General features: G+C 45.9%; 1 protein-coding gene across 8 annotated transcripts in view; it reads left to right on the top strand.

The window, feature by feature from the left end:
- The window catches only part of Garnl3 (GTPase activating Rap/RanGAP domain like 3), a 151,198-nt gene that overhangs the window by 96,525 nt on the left and 39,363 nt on the right, over window positions 1–15,310 (top strand). For all 8 annotated transcript variants that reach the window (XM_004849334.4, XM_087182728.1, XM_004849333.4 and 5 more), the window contains 5 exons: window positions 2,919–2,994; window positions 3,774–3,872; window positions 6,089–6,192; window positions 12,864–12,972; window positions 14,936–14,981. In XM_004849334.4, coding sequence (XP_004849391.1) covers window positions 2,919–2,994; window positions 3,774–3,872; window positions 6,089–6,192; window positions 12,864–12,972; window positions 14,936–14,981 — 434 coding nt within the window. The remainder of the gene's footprint in view (window positions 1–2,918; window positions 2,995–3,773; window positions 3,873–6,088; window positions 6,193–12,863; window positions 12,973–14,935; window positions 14,982–15,310) is intronic.

Here is a 15,310-nt window from a genome sequence, read left to right as displayed (position 1 = left end):
GAAGCTCTGTTAGCCATGGACATCTTTCAAGAAGCCCTAGAAACCAAATTATCTAGATGAAGCCCTGTAGGTAGGTTTAAAAACTTAAGAGGCCAGGGGCCAGGGATTTAGCTCAGTGGCTCTGCCGCCTGCCTCGAAAGTGCAAGGTCCCAAGTTCAATCCCCAGTACCAAAAAAAAAAAAGAAACAAAACTTAAGAGGCCACTGCAACACCAGTCTTTCTGGAATCTTCTCCTGAAGCAGAAGGTTCTGTGTGTAAATTGGAACTCTTTGATTTTTTTATTCAAGACATCAGGACAACAGATAAAACAGGTACAAGCCAGGGCTGCCTTGGCAAACCTGGACATATACTCTCCCTATCTGTAAGTGACCTGGAAGATCTGATGCCTGTGGGTGCCAAGTAGCTGAAAGACTGCCTTTCTGCCCCTGTCCATGCCCAACAGTCTTTTCAGTTCTTCAGTCTGACCTCGACACCATGTGATGAAGACTTAACAAGAACTTACAACACCAGCTTTTCTGAGGTCTCCACCTGAAGCAGGAGGGGTCCTCAGCAAGGACACCTGTAGTACAGTGCCAGTCTCAGAACAGCCTCATAGAGCTTTGAAAAGCTTTGGCCAGTGTCCAGTGACAGTAGGGCCAATCTCTGCTGAGAGCTCTCAGCTATGCTCAACTCAGAGCTTTCCAGAGAACACTGTACTAGCTTGGGACAATCTCTCCATGCCCAGCCTCCCTGTCCTGTCTGTAACTGAAAATGTGGGCTCTCTGAGCTCTAGGTCCCTTCTAGGCTTAATGTGCTGTTAGTTCATCACTCACAGCTCTGATGAGTGACGTGGTCCTTTTGTCCTAGACTTGGTGCCAGTCAGGTCAGCTGGACCTGATCTTGGGCCTCCTAACAGCAACTTCCTTTGTCCTCTAGTATGGTGGTTCTCAAAGTGGGAATGTCTCCTGGAACCTATTAAATACCCTCTTGGGTTCCAACACAGACCTGCCAAATGGGAAACTAGGGAGAGACCCAACTGCCTCTATTCTAAAGAGCCCTCCAGGGGATCCTGAGGCCTGTTCAGCTTGGGGAAGTGCTGTAACCCCTGCAGGTTATTCCAAGAGGGCCATCTTTAGCTTTTGAAGGGACCCCTGTGAATGGAAGAGATACCAACATCTAGGAGATAGGTAATTGCTATTGTCACTTAAAAAATAGAGAAAGAAAAATGACAAGTTATCGAAACCACTGGATACAAATTCCTGACTAAATTCTAAAGAATCAAAAACTGGTTTGTGAGGAAGAAGTGTCACGTACAGACCACAGGTGAGACCACAGGAATGATTTCTGGCCATGTTGGGTTTTTTTGTCACTTGTTATCCACACAGTCACTTACACCATGAATATTTATTCATTTCCAAGGTCCTTGGTACCCATAGTCAGCTCTGTGAAAGCAAAACATATGTGACCCCCTGCTTCAAGGGCTTAGGTTCAGACAAATCTGAAGGTTCTAGAAAGTGCTGTGAGGAGAGCAAACGAGTGATCTGGCCGAGGGTGACCATGAGGGTGACTGGCTTTATATCAGGGACATCAGGAAAGGCCTCTCTGGAAATTGGCATTTGAGCTTAGATCTGTATCATGGGGAAGAGCAGTGCCCCTGGAGCTGGGGGAAAGCTCTGGAGGAGTCAGCTAGGAGTGTCTTCTCTTTCTTACCTCCGGATAAAACTGCTGTTACTCATGGGTGGGTGTCTGTCTCGGGGGTATGTTGGGGACAGAAAAATATTTAGAAGCGCAGACTCTGGGATTTTCAGATTCTTAATTCTCCCGGGTCCAGTTTTCCTGAATCCTAGCATTTTGATCCGACCTCCCTCCGCTGCCCACTGGCCAGTACCCTAAGCACTTTGTCCCGGTCTACCCCTCCCCACTAACCACCAAGAATCCCCCCACCTATTGGTGAACCAAAACCACCTTTCAACAGTGGATTTCTTTTTACTATGAAATACTTCAAGCATGCAAAAAAAAAAAGTGTAGAGAATAATACAATGAAAATCTATAAACCCACTGCCCAGCTTAAAGACAAAAAAGCATTAAACATGCAGTTGAGACCTTGTTTTCCACGCCCTGACCCTGGCCCTTTTCCTGTCTCTTCCCCACTCCCTAGCTGATATCTAACGTTTGGTGTTTGTCATTTCCACACGGCCAGAGTCTATTAATCTGGTGTTTAAAGTTGAGGATGGTAGACTGCACATTTGTACTAACTACTGCTTGCTTGGCTTGCTTTTTTATTTTTTAATTTTTCCACATCTGCTTTGTGACTTATTCAGATTAAATATCTTTAGGAATTGGGGAAAATGAGCTTTTAGTATAAATTGCCTACAATTTCCATTTCTATTTCTAAAAGAGTCCACAAGACATCAGCCTAAGATTGTTAGGTTCGGCTTTGAATCACAATTAGCTCTCCTTTGCCTGCTGGGTTTTGGACTTGTTGACAGGTGGATTAGAAGATGGTACCAGTCTCACGGTTGCTGTCGCCATTTGCTTATTACACTGTCTTGCCCCAGAATGGACCTGATGTCCCACAGATGCCATTAGAAATGAGATTACAGATGAACAAACACATAAAAGCATATCATCTGTAAGCTGTAAAAACCTAACATAAAGGAATGAGCTGGGCATTGTGTATGCCTGTAATCCCAGCTTCTTGGTAGGCTGAGGTGGGAGAATTGCAAGTTGGAGGCCGGCCTTGACAATTTAGTGAGACTCCACCTCAAAATAAATAATAAAGGAATCGTCAGTAACAGGCTAACACTGGAATCCCTCAAACATCCATTCTGGTGACGGCAGTGGTCCTAAATAATGAATAGCATATTTCATAACTATTTGTGCTTTGGTGGTAAAACTGACCATTGATGGTAAAATTATCTTTTATTGTCTATTAAAAGGGCTCTGTGAATTTCAAGTTTGGGGTTCTTTTTGCCAAAGATGGACAGCTCACTGATGATGAGATGTTCAGCAATGGTGAGTGGGCTCTTCTTTCTGCTAATGGAAACCTCATCCTGCCTGGCATTTTTCACAGTCAAAATTAAACTAATTTGCTGGGCGGGGTGATGCACGCCTGTAACTCCAGCACTCAGGAGGCTGAGGCAGGAGGGTCACCATAAATTCAAGACCAGCCTGGATTACATAGTGGGACCCTGTCTTACCACTCCCCCAAAATTGAACTCATCTGTTGAGCTGGAATTTTTAATCCAAGTTGATACTTATACAAAACTTCAGGGTAAATTTTATAGGCCATTTTGGTTTCATTTATCTGGCAGATATTTACTAATCACCTAATTTCTACCAGTCCCTGCTCTGGGTACTAGAGATACAGTCTAAGTGGAAAATCACATGAATATGGAAAAAATTGCTTCTGTAGATCTCAAAATCAGTGGAAGATTTTCCCTGTGATTATTATGGTTGGGAGAATTATAAGACGGTGTCCTCTTCATGATCCATAGCATTTTTCAGGTTAAGTACCTGTTTTCTGTTAATGGAGGCAGTGATAACATTTTCACTCCACATACTAAACACCTGTGTCCCCAGCCTGGCAGTGGGAAGCTTGATATTTCCTTTCCTTGGATTCCCGGGAATTGTGAAACTCCCTCATAGCCCCAGAAGACAACATGACTTCATGTTGTTTGCCTATTGCACACATCAGTAGTGTCTGATTTTCAAGTGCAAGATTTCAGTGCACAGATAGAAAACAAAGACTTGTTGACACTCACACTTTCTTTATAATTTACCTCTTTCTACAGAAATTGGAAGCGAAGCTTTTCAAAAATTTTTAAATCTCCTGGGTGACGCAATCACCCTAAAGGGCTGGACCGGCTACCGCGGGGGTCTGGACACCAAAAGTAAGCCTGTCTCTTGATTTGTTCTGCTATTATTGGTAGAATGTGTTAGTTGGCCTGACCTGTGCTTGAATTTATACCCAAGATGGGGGCAGAGATGGACCAGAGACATTTGGAGGGAAGTTGAGCTTCATGCTCAGCCTGACATGGGTCATAAGACACATTTGGGCCCACAGAGCCTCTAGGAGGTGGCAGGACTCATAGTGTGCATGCACTGCCTGAGGACATTTCCACATTCACAGCAGTAGTCCCAAAGGATTATATTGTCTTGTGACACCAGGGCCAGAGTGTATCAGTATACGTTGACATTCACAGAATAAAATCTCCTAAGGGCTCAGCAGTTCTCAGCAATTGGCCCTGTCATTCAGCAGCACCTGGCTGAACTTACTGTTGAGCACCATCTGTGTCCCAGGACTGTGCTGGGCTCTGGGGACGTAGAATGGATAAACCAGCATGGTTCCTGCCTCTCTAGAAGCCTGGTGTCCACTGGACAATATCAATATTAAACAGATAGTTGTCAAATGGTTATCAAGGAATGCTTGGGGGAACCAGGAAGTACAGAGAACCCTCAGGGCATTTTGCCCAATCTGAAGGATTAGGGAAGGCTGTGATGTTCGGAAGGAGAGGGAGGGAATGATGCCTGGGAGCCTTAAAGTGAGAGAAGAGAATCTGCAGAGATAAAATCTGTGAAGTCCATGAGACCTTTATACCTGGAGGGAGCAGAGGGTCGGAGAAGGAGAAGGCGGGGGAGATGCTGCAAGGAGTTTGAGGTCACGCTGAGTGCCATTTCATAGTGGAGCCAGGAGATCAGGTTGGTGCCTTGGGCAGCAGCTGTGTGGAGAGTGCTGCGGAGGGAGCAGGGAGAGGAAGCAGGGAAGGAAGACACAGCTGTCTCAGAAGGAAGTGCTAAGCTCCATGGTGGGGGGCAGCAGGCTGGCAGAAAATGCGCAAATTTGAGGGTCCTTTCCAGGGCAGAGGCTGCAGGATCTGTGCTAATGGAGAATGGGGCTGGAGAGAAGGGACTGATGCAGCACCCACACTGGTCCTGGGGTGGGTGGGGGGAGCAGCACTGAGACCTACAACATTCAAAGGAAGCATCTGGGCGTTGGGTTCTGAGGGGCAGAAGCAGATGAGATCACAGGTTCAGATTGGGAATCACAGGCCGTCTAGTCTCTATGTAGCACTTCTAGCTCTTTCTTGTGTTTCTACTCTTGTCCTTTTGATCCGCCAGGCCTGGAAGGAAGTCAGGCAATGGTGTGAGACTTCTTTGGCCCAAATATGACAGGCTTCAAACCCAGATGCCCTTACCTACCCTCTGAGCGCCTCTCCCAGCCCACATTGACATCCTTTCCTAGATTCTGAGTTGGAAGCAGTGTGTGAGAATTATACCGGAAGTGGCTTACCTCATGAGTGCAGGGATGGAGGGTTGGGCCCCAGCCTCCTTCAGTCTGTGTGTGCATGGGGTGAATCCTAGGTGCCTGCAAGGCCATCACCTGATGGCTACCCCCAGCCTCCTCGGTAGGATCCTGACTGCCACACACCAAGCTGCGCTGTGGGCAGGTTTCTGCTGAGCACTTTGCAGGCTTCCTAACATCCCTGGGAGTTAGATGCTACTTTTATCTCCACTGCGAAATTAAGAAACTGAGGCCCAGAGAAAGGTGAGGTGACTTGCCAAAAAGTGACATAGCTAAAAATGAAGTAATAATTTAAGATAATACAATAAAAGAACCCTTAAACTCAGAAAAAGAAAAGTAACATAGCTAATGAGGACTTGAGTCCAAGTCTGTCTAACTCTAAAACCATTGCTTTTACTCCCTCCACAGTTCTGCCAGAAACATCCTTTAGCTTTGGGGACATAACAGTTGTGCCATATTGCATTGCTTCCATCCATGCACCCACAGCAAGTGGAAATCACAGAATTAGCACATGCTCTCCTCCTCAGGCCAGGCTTCTGATCTCTATTCTGAGGCAAGGCATGAATCTGATAGAGAGCGAGTCTAGAAAGAGAGAAGAGGCCTGTCCACACAGAAGGAGAGGAGCCTTGCAGGAAGTAGAGCAGTGACACTTGAGCGCTCCCCTGTTGCTTCTCCTCGGGTAGATAATCAGAAAGATCTTTGAGAATATACTGTGTGCTGTATTTCCCTTGCCTGCAAATAAAACTATTTCCATATCATTACAGAATTCTCTCTGTCCACTAAATGCCCACTTGTATCTTACAGATGACACCACAGGGATACATTCGGTTTATACTGTGTACCAAGGGCATGAGATCATGTTTCATGTTTCCACCATGTTGCCATATTCCAAAGAGAACAAGCAGCAGGTAGGTGTGAACACAGGCTCTGGAGAATTTTTTTTTTTTTTTTTGGTACCGGGGATCAAACGCGGGACCTTGTGCTTGAGAGGCAGGCGGCAGCACCACTGAGCTAAGTCCCCGGCCCTGGAGAATGTAAACCATTTGCAGTAACCAAATGTGGAGAGACCATCATAATGATCTCATAGAATCAGACTGTACGTTACTCTATGAGCTTAATTCTAGCTACCAGTTTAGGGACGATTTTTATAGTTTGTATATGTGAACTGTCAATAAGTCTTAGGAAACTCTATTCTCACTAAACGCTGTCACCTTAAAGAAATGAAGGATCAGGGTAATAATGTGCGTGTGTGGACATGAACACGTTTATATACACGGAGGGTTATAGACTTGTCTTAGTCAACACTATATTGCTGTATAACAAAGTGCCTGAGGCTGGGTACTTTATAAAGTAAAGGTTTGTTCAGCTAACAGTTGTATAGGCTCAAGAACATGGAACTGGTATCTGCTTGGCTTTGCTGAGGGCCTTGGGGTGGATGGTATCACAATGGCTGGTGCAGATGAAACCCCACAGCAAGACAGGACAAGTGAAATTTGTGGGGAGTACCATGCTCACCTATAACCACCTGCTCTTGCAGAACCCAAGAGAGCAAGAATGAACTCCCATGAGAAAAGCATTAATATCCCTGAAAGACTTCCTCACCTCCCACTAGGCTCCACCACTTGACAACACCACACTAGGGACTAAGCTTCCAGCACTGGACCTCTGGGGCATGCTCAGCCACAGCACAAGACTCCAAGACTGTTTTGTATATGTTGCCTTTTTTCAGTGACTTCTTTCAATGTGCCTTCTGTCTCATCAGAGTGAGACTCTCTGGGTTGTAAAATAAGTGGCTCCTGCACACACATTGTTGTTCAGGTCAGCACAGGAGGCTGACACCTGTTGTCTGTATGGGTTGCACCTCCCTGGGGTGCCCCGAGCCCCTCCAGAACCTGGCCCTTTGCAGGGGAAAATCTTCCCACTTGGTAGAATTTACATGCTGCTGGCTTTTGAGGGATTCAGGGATTTCCATTTAGATCATTATGAGATTCTTACCACTTTTTACATATTGACAGCATCTGTATAAATAAATGTCACTAATATGAATGGACAATTCAGCAAATATTTGTGAGAAATAGGAACCTAGAGTAAGTATGTGTTAGGGATAAGGATGTGTAATTTCTATTCCAAGAAGACAAAAAGACACAAAGCAGATTCATGGGCCAGGATACGGGGTTGCCATGGTGGGATGTGGAGATGAGAGGAGTGGGGGGCTGGGGCACGAAAGCTAGTGCCATCTGGTGGTTTCAGGGCTGGAATAAGGGCGCTGGCGGCTTTCTGGGAGGCTGTGGAGGCCCACTAGAGGCCTTAAGCCTGGACCAGTTACAGAAGGAGAACTCCAGTGAAGGACAGGCTGGGGCAGGAAGTGCATAGGCCCAGGAGGACTGTACGTGGCTGAGATGCACTGCACCATCAGCAGGTGTCCTCTGCATGGGTGAGAAAGCCAGACCTCACCTCTCGGGGTGTCAAATTCATACGCTCTTAGGATCCCGTGGAGGAGAGACCACACTGGTCTTCCCAATCATTGTGAATTTTGTTGACCTCTTGCGTTTAATAGTAACATCAAAAAATTTCCATCAAAATATTTTACAATCTCAGCTCCAGGCTTTTCAACACCATATATGTATCAAAATTGCCCATGCCCTGTGGCATAAGGGGCATTAGTCAGAGAGACCAGAGGGACAAACATGCCAGTTCAGCCTGTGTCCTATTAAGAAGTCTTTCTCTTTGAGAGAATTGTTGCTGACCTTATCTATTTAGGGAAGCTGTCAGCAGAGCAAGGTGCAGCAGCAGCACTCACAGGGCACTGAGCTGCTCCCACATGGCCCTGCTGTTCTCCATACCTGGGCTAGCATGGGCTCCCAGCCCAGCATCAGTAGATAAGAGAAAATCAAACTTATAAAACTTCTGTCTATTACCAGGACAATAATGCAGGTGAGAAGAGAGACAAAGAAATGCAGAATAGTGAACTCTAATAGTGCTCCTGAGGTCAGTTGGGGAGTAGCTCCTTCCAGCCCTGGTTTCTTGGGCCCCTACAGTAACCCCCCAAAAGTTAGAAGTTACCCTGAGCCCTACAGTCTTGTCGGCTTTTCAGCCCGCTCACATCTGGAGCACTACTGAAACTGTCCTAACCACATCCCAGGTATGATTTAAACAAGCGGGCTTTCACAAAGATTCTGCAAGCTTCTGGTTTTGTAGGTTGTGATAAGACAGTAACTTCTTCAGTCTGTTTTTCCAAGGAGACCAAAGGGGCCAAAGAAGGGGTGTCAGTGTCAGCCTCTCTGGGGCCTCATCTGCTTCCTGGTATTCCCCCACAGCCAGGTCAGTGCTGCTGACATCTGGGCTCCAAACATTCCCCACTCTCACACAGCACTTAGTTCCAGATGAAGGCACAGGCTCTGTCCTCGGCCCTGAGCCAGATGAACACACACTGTGTACACATCGCCCTGCCCCGTGGCTGTCCTTGGTCCTCTTGTCTTGTCTTCCCACATTCCATTCCTCCCTAGATCTCCGCCAGCCTCGTGACTTTCCTTACCTTCGACATGCCAGTGCCACCTGGCCTGACCTCCCTGCCCCCACACTGCAGACCCTCCTGGGCTAGGCACCTCCACCTCCAGGCTGCCAGGACTGAGCTCCAGGCCTCTCCTCCCAGCAGCCCTTCCCAGGCTTCCACCTCTGCTGAGGTCTCTTCTGCTCCTCATGTTACCTGGCAGGGGTGGTAGAATCCTTTGCAGCTCTTCTCTCTGTCTTATCCCGTATTCAGTCTGTCAGGAAATCTACTGCCTCTGCCTTCAAAATGTATCTAAAGTCAGATCACCTGTCACACTTCCCTGAGTGACCGTCACCTCTCTTCAGGTCTCAAATGGATTATGTATGCAGTAGCTTTCCTCTGGCCTCCAGGTCTTTCCCCTGTCCCCTGACAGTCAGCTTCTCCACCCAGCAGAAGTCAGTCCCGCTACTTCCCTTCCCAGCCTCCAAGGTCCCACTTCACTCACCATGCCCAGCCACGGCCTTGCGTGACCTGCCTGCCTTCTCGAATCCTCCCACCACTCTTCTCTGCTGTGTTCCTGCCACATGGCCTTGCCTTCCTGTTCCTCTGTCACCAGATCCTGTCCCTCCCGGGGCCTTGTGTTGCCCTTCCCATTGCTGGGAACTCTTCCCCCAGACCTCCGCAGGGCCCTCACTCAGCACCACAGACCTCCTCAGACCTGTGCAGGTCTGAACACAGCCCCAAGTCACACCACCTGGCCCGGCAGGCTGCTCTCCTTTTCTGTAGCAGTTCCTCCCTTTCAGCACCATGCAGATTAGTTTGTAAACCTGCGTGTTTCACTTCCTGTGTATTCTTTGGGGGCCTCCCCTGTCTGAGTGCAAGGGCAGGGCTTTTGGTCTTTGTTCCTGGCATTGAGTAGCAGTGCAATAATATTTTTTAAATATTATAAAAGCATATTGAAATATAACTCACATGCCATACAATTTACGCTCTTAAATGACCAAGAGTTTTAGTATTTTCACAAGATTTTCCAATTATCAAGGTCAATTTTAGAACATTTTCTTTACAGCAAAGACACACCTCCCTCCCCTTGTCTGTCCCTTCCCACTCTGCCTTGGTGACCATGAGTCTGCGCGCTCTCTCTCTCTCTCTCTTTCTGTTTGGATTTGCATGTTCTGGACATTTTGCATAAATGAAATCATACAATATATTGTCTTTTCTAACTGGCTTCTTACAGTTAGCATGTTTTGAAAGCTCATCAGTATTATAGTGCTTCATTCCTTTTACTTGCTGAACAATTTTCCATTGTATGGATATGAACCACATTTTGTTTAACCATTTGCCAATTATTTTTATTATGGCAAAAAAATGCATAATGTAAAACCTCCCGTTTTAACCAACATGACACAAACAGTTCAGTGGCAGCAAGTCCATCTGCTTTAGTAGGCACCTATCCCCACCCTCTGCCTCCAGAACACTTTACTTCCTCAGCCGGAAGCCCTGTACCCATTAAATAATGGCCCTACATTTCCTCTCCTACCACCTGACAGACATCATTCTACTTCCCAAGATTTTTATCACTTGGTGTTCCTCACATCAGTGGAATAATACAATAGTTGTCCTTTTGTGTCTGGCTTACTTGACTGAACAGTGTGTCCTCAAGGTTCATCCATGTTGTAGTGTGTGTCAGGATTTCATTCCTTTTTAAGACTGAATAATATTCCATTGCATACATATACCACATTTTCTTTGTTCATTCATCTGACAGTGAATATGGAGCTTTTTCCACCTTTTGGCTATGACCATGAATAGGTACACAAATGGTTGGATCCTTGCTTTCAGTTCTTTGGGGTGTATATCCAAAAGCAGTACTGCTGGTAAAGCTATGTTTAATACTTTGAGAAACCATCATGCCCTTGTCCACAGCAGCCATGCCATTTTACACACCCACAAGCAATGCCCAAGGTCCCAGTTTTTCCTGGCCCCCACCAATGTTCTGTTATTTGGGATAGCTATCGGAGTGGGCGTACAGTGCTATCTCATTTTCACTGGCATTTCGCCACCCATGGTGATGTTAAGTATCTTTTTGTGTGTGTATTGTCCATTTACATGTCTTCTTTGAAAAATATCTAAGTCTTTTGCCCTGCTTTATTTTTTGTCACTGAGTAGTAGGAGTTTATAGATTCTGGGTATTAGCCCCTTATCAAATACATGCGTTGCAAATGCTTTCTCCCACTCTTCACTGGCCTGTCTTTTTACTCTGTTGATAGTGTCCCTTGATGCCAAAAAGTTTTAAATTTTGATAGCGTCCAATTTATCTTTTTTGTTGTTGCATGTGCTTTTGATTTCTTTTTTTTTTTTTTTGGTACTGGGGATCGAACTCAGGTCCTTGAGCTTGTGCAGCAGGCAGCGAAACCACTGAGCTAAATCCCCAGCCCTGCTTTTGATTTCTTGATTCCCCAAGAAGTCATTACCAACAATAAATACTATTTTTACTTTAATGGATCTGAAATTATTTGAAGGCCTATAAACCTTAGTTTCTTCACTGGCAAATTGGGAATGATTCCCATAATTCCCATATGAATCATTTGGGGACCTGCTCTTCAGGACTTATGGGCAGACTAAGAGGCTGGGGCGCAGGGGTGGGAGACGTCACTATGCAAAACAAAAAAGTAGAACCCCCAAAAGAATGGCATCAGAAAAGTGCTGTGGACATTGAAGGACAAAAAGATTACATCTGAAAGATCAGGGAGGCTTCCTGGAGCAGGAGTCTTTTCCCTGGGCTTGGACAGATGGCCAAGTTGGAGATGCTCAGAAATCAGAAACAAGGCAAAGTAAGCTGGGTAAGCAAGACCCCTGTTGGCTTATTTCTTGTGATGTAACAAACCACTCCAGAGCTTACCAGCTGAGGTCACCCGGCCCATGACCTCTCAGTTCTTTATGCTGACTGGTCCCAGCCGGCAGCTTCCACTGGTCTCCATCAGTTGCAGTCACCTGGCCACTGAGTTGGAGGAGGACAGCTGCCCTCTCCCTGCTCCATGTAGTGTCAGGGTCTCCCAGTGGTCTTCCTTGGCCTCCCAGTGGTCTCTTCCCCCATCTCTGCAGCACAGGGGCTGACTTCTGATGTGGGGCTCAGGCTTCCCAAAAACACATGTCCTGAGAGAGAGGTGACAGAAGCTGCTGGTCCTTTTAAAGGCTGGGCTGGGCGCTGGTCTAGGGTGTAGCTTTGCTACAGTTTATTCACTGCTGCAGTATTCAGCCAGCAGTAATAATCAAGACAACAGCACATGAACCCCACCTTCCAGGGAGGGGTGTGACCAAGAGTACCCATCATTAGTCTGCCACAGCCCAGAGCTGAGGACACACTGAGTCTTTGTGTTTGACCAGAGACCTAGAGCAAAGGTCAGCAAACTGTGGCCCATGGGCCACAGCCAGCTATGCCTGCTTGTTCACATGTTGCCTGTGGCTGCCTTTGCACTCTAGGAGCAACCTTGTTGTAAAAAGTCAGTTGCGGTTTGCAAAACTGGAAATATTCTCCATCTGCCCCTTATAGAAAAGTTCTAGGCTCTTATAGAAAAGATCTCTAGGAGGTCATTTTGGAAAGGTGAGCTGGAAGCAAATTAGGCAGGACCATTTCTCACCAAGTGTATGCTTTAGAGTTAGCTAGGGCAGGCTGGGAATGCATCTCAGAGGTAGAGTGCTTGCTTAGCATGTGCTGGTAGGCCGAAGGAGGAGGGAGGAACTGGCTAAGGTGCTTGTAAAAATACACCTTTGAGCCCCCCTCCCAGGAATTATCCTGCTCGCCTCTTATTAAATGTAGATCAGGAGACGACATGTGCTGACAAATACTAGGACGGGTTCAGTAAAAGTGGAAGAGAATGGAGCCTATCAAGGAGGCTTTAGAGACAAGGAGAAATGCAAGTTCAAATTGGAAGAGCCGAGACTGGGCTGGTGAAACATGGGAGGAGGAAAGCCAAGGACATCTGAAGGTCAGGGCTCTACCCAGGCCATTGTGGCTTGTCATGCTATGTTATGTTTTTTAACTCTGTGTTTGAGTGATCTCAGAGATATCATTTATATTCATCACAGGTGGAAAGGAAGCGCCACATTGGAAATGATATTGTCACCATCGTGTTCCAGGAAGGAGAGGAATCTTCTCCTGCCTTTAAGCCTTCCATGATCCGCTCCCATTTTACACGTATCCTGGGCCTCCACAAATGTTCCCATTCAGCAACCGCGTTGACCTTCAGATGACCCTCGCGACCCACACGCTATACCTGACATTTTCGTACTACTAGAGTCTGAGACCCACTGCTTTAGAATTTTTCCTAATTATTACATGTTTCCCTCTTCCTCCCTTCATCCATTGAAGTAGTGAATGGATTAACCCTTGGAAAATTCTTGACTTCTGAAATATCTTGCAGTCTGTGAAATGAGGGGAACTTCCTAACATCTGTTGGTAATAAATGAATTAGAGGAATGGCGGGTAGTGAATGAATCCTCAGAGAAATTTGCTTTAGATATAAAAATTTCTAAGTTAAAATAAAAAGCCAAAATAATTTGTCCTGGTTGAATCTAAACCCTATTAATAACTACTACATAACCACTTCTTGAACTTTGAAAATTGATAGACTTCAGGCGATTTTTTTGTTTGCTTCACCTAATCCCTGTTCAGCTCTTAAAGCCAGCAAATTCCCAGGATGGGGCTGAAGTTCCCTACAGGGTCGGAGCCCAGTTCAGTCAGACAGCCCAGCAGGTAGTCATGACCCACTTCCTCAGGGTCCCAGCCATGACTCAAAGGCAGAACCCAAAGATAGAGGCTCCACAGGTTGTCTGCAACAGGCATTTTCAAAATCACTTCTCATCTAGTTACTCATGTTCCCCAGAGACCCAGTAAAAATGTTTAGAGAGAGGAGCCCTGTGACTCATGCATCTGGAAATAGGTTGCTCTCTACATTTTGGCTTGTTCCTTAAAAGCCTAACAATATAACATATAAGTAAGTACTTAAAAGTTAAGATTGCCAAATGTCTTCCATGAGGCTAGGAAAGAAAATAGATGTGCACCCCCACCTGAATTCTGATTTTCTTCTTCATCCCTGCCTGCTGAGCACCATCTTCCTGCTTGCTGGATTGAAGACTGGTGATGTTTCCGCTTTCTTGCGGCGGTTGCCACAGAACAAGAAGCTTAACTTCACCAAGTGCAGTGTAGGAGAGCAATCGAGGTGGCTTTGTGACTGAGAGGTGGTCATTATCTTTTAGGGTTTCCCGTACTTGTGAGTTTTATATAGGGTTTGACACATTTGTTTCTGGAAAGGGACCGGAGGATACTTATCCACAGAGATTCATTCCACTGAGCCCAGGAGTGGGAACACTGAGGATGGATGGCTTCACTGCCAGCTGGGCAAGGGAGGTGGTAGGGTAGAGAAGAACAGAAAAAGGATGGCTGCTGGGAATGGTTGTGCTGTTTTATTTTTTATGTTTTTAACAGCTTTATTGAGATATAACTCACACACTGTATAATTTACTCTGTGTGTGTGTGTGTGTGTGTGTGTGTGTGTGTGTGTGTGTGGTGCTGGGGATGGACAGGGCCTCACACATGCTAGGCACGCACTCTACTCCAAGCTACACCCGCATCCATCGTGCTATTCTGGATTTGGCAGGCTGTAGCCCAAGCAGGGTAGACTTTGCTAGAAGCCACTACCAGCCACATTGGCTTATTCTGTTTTGTTTTGTCTACCAAAGCCAGAAGGAGTGAGAGAGAAGGTATACAGTGGCAACATTTAAATTTGCTTTCCTTCTTGAAATGTGTGAGATGAAATATGTGACTAATTTCATGTTGGGATCTTGTTTATATTTCCAGGCAAGGGATTGCTCTTTTTGCTCTGTTGGCTGCTTAGTTGTTTAGTGTCTTTCTTCGTGTTGCTTTTCTGACACCTTCAGAAATTTACCCCTTCCCAGTAGACTCACACACAGATGCTAACCCTAGTCATAGAACCCTGGCGTGCACCCCCCTGGCCTGTCTCTTTAAAGAAGTCTGTCCCAGCCAAGAGCAATGGGTATCCTCACTGACAGTCAAAGTAATTCTGCCCAGATTTTTTGAAGCACATGCTGTCAACTGTGACCATCAGGGTTGTGATTAGTTTCCTTGACCATTAGCACAGATATCTTTGCCTTAGTGAGATATGACCAACAAAACGACAATTACAGGTGGGTGATGACCTTATCTTACTCTTGTTGTAATCCTCGTGTTTACATGTTAATTTGGCATTGAGTGTGTGAAACTTGGTGTACACACTTCTTGACTGATTTAATAAGAGTACTCTCACCTTAGCAAGCGTTCTTCAGGCTCACCTCTTCAGGGAAGATTTGCTCAGTGTAGCAGACCCAAGGGTCAGGGTTAGTTTGATTTTTTTTGTTGTTGTACTTTATGTGCTTCTGTCTTCCCCATTTATCCTTCTGTTCTCAAAAATTAATCTGTCTAAAGGATCATGATGGTGTGAAAAGACCTTCAACTTTTACCAAATAGATTTGGGTTT

This window comes from Heterocephalus glaber, unplaced genomic scaffold, assembly GCF_053883595.1.
Source record: "Heterocephalus glaber isolate CG9 unplaced genomic scaffold, H.glaber_assembly_v1.0 deba00001479, whole genome shotgun sequence".
NCBI classification, from domain to species: Eukaryota; Metazoa; Chordata; class Mammalia; order Rodentia; family Bathyergidae; genus Heterocephalus; species Heterocephalus glaber.
The sequence above is the reverse complement of the archived record's forward strand: the minus strand, read 5'-3'. Positions and strand labels throughout refer to the sequence as shown.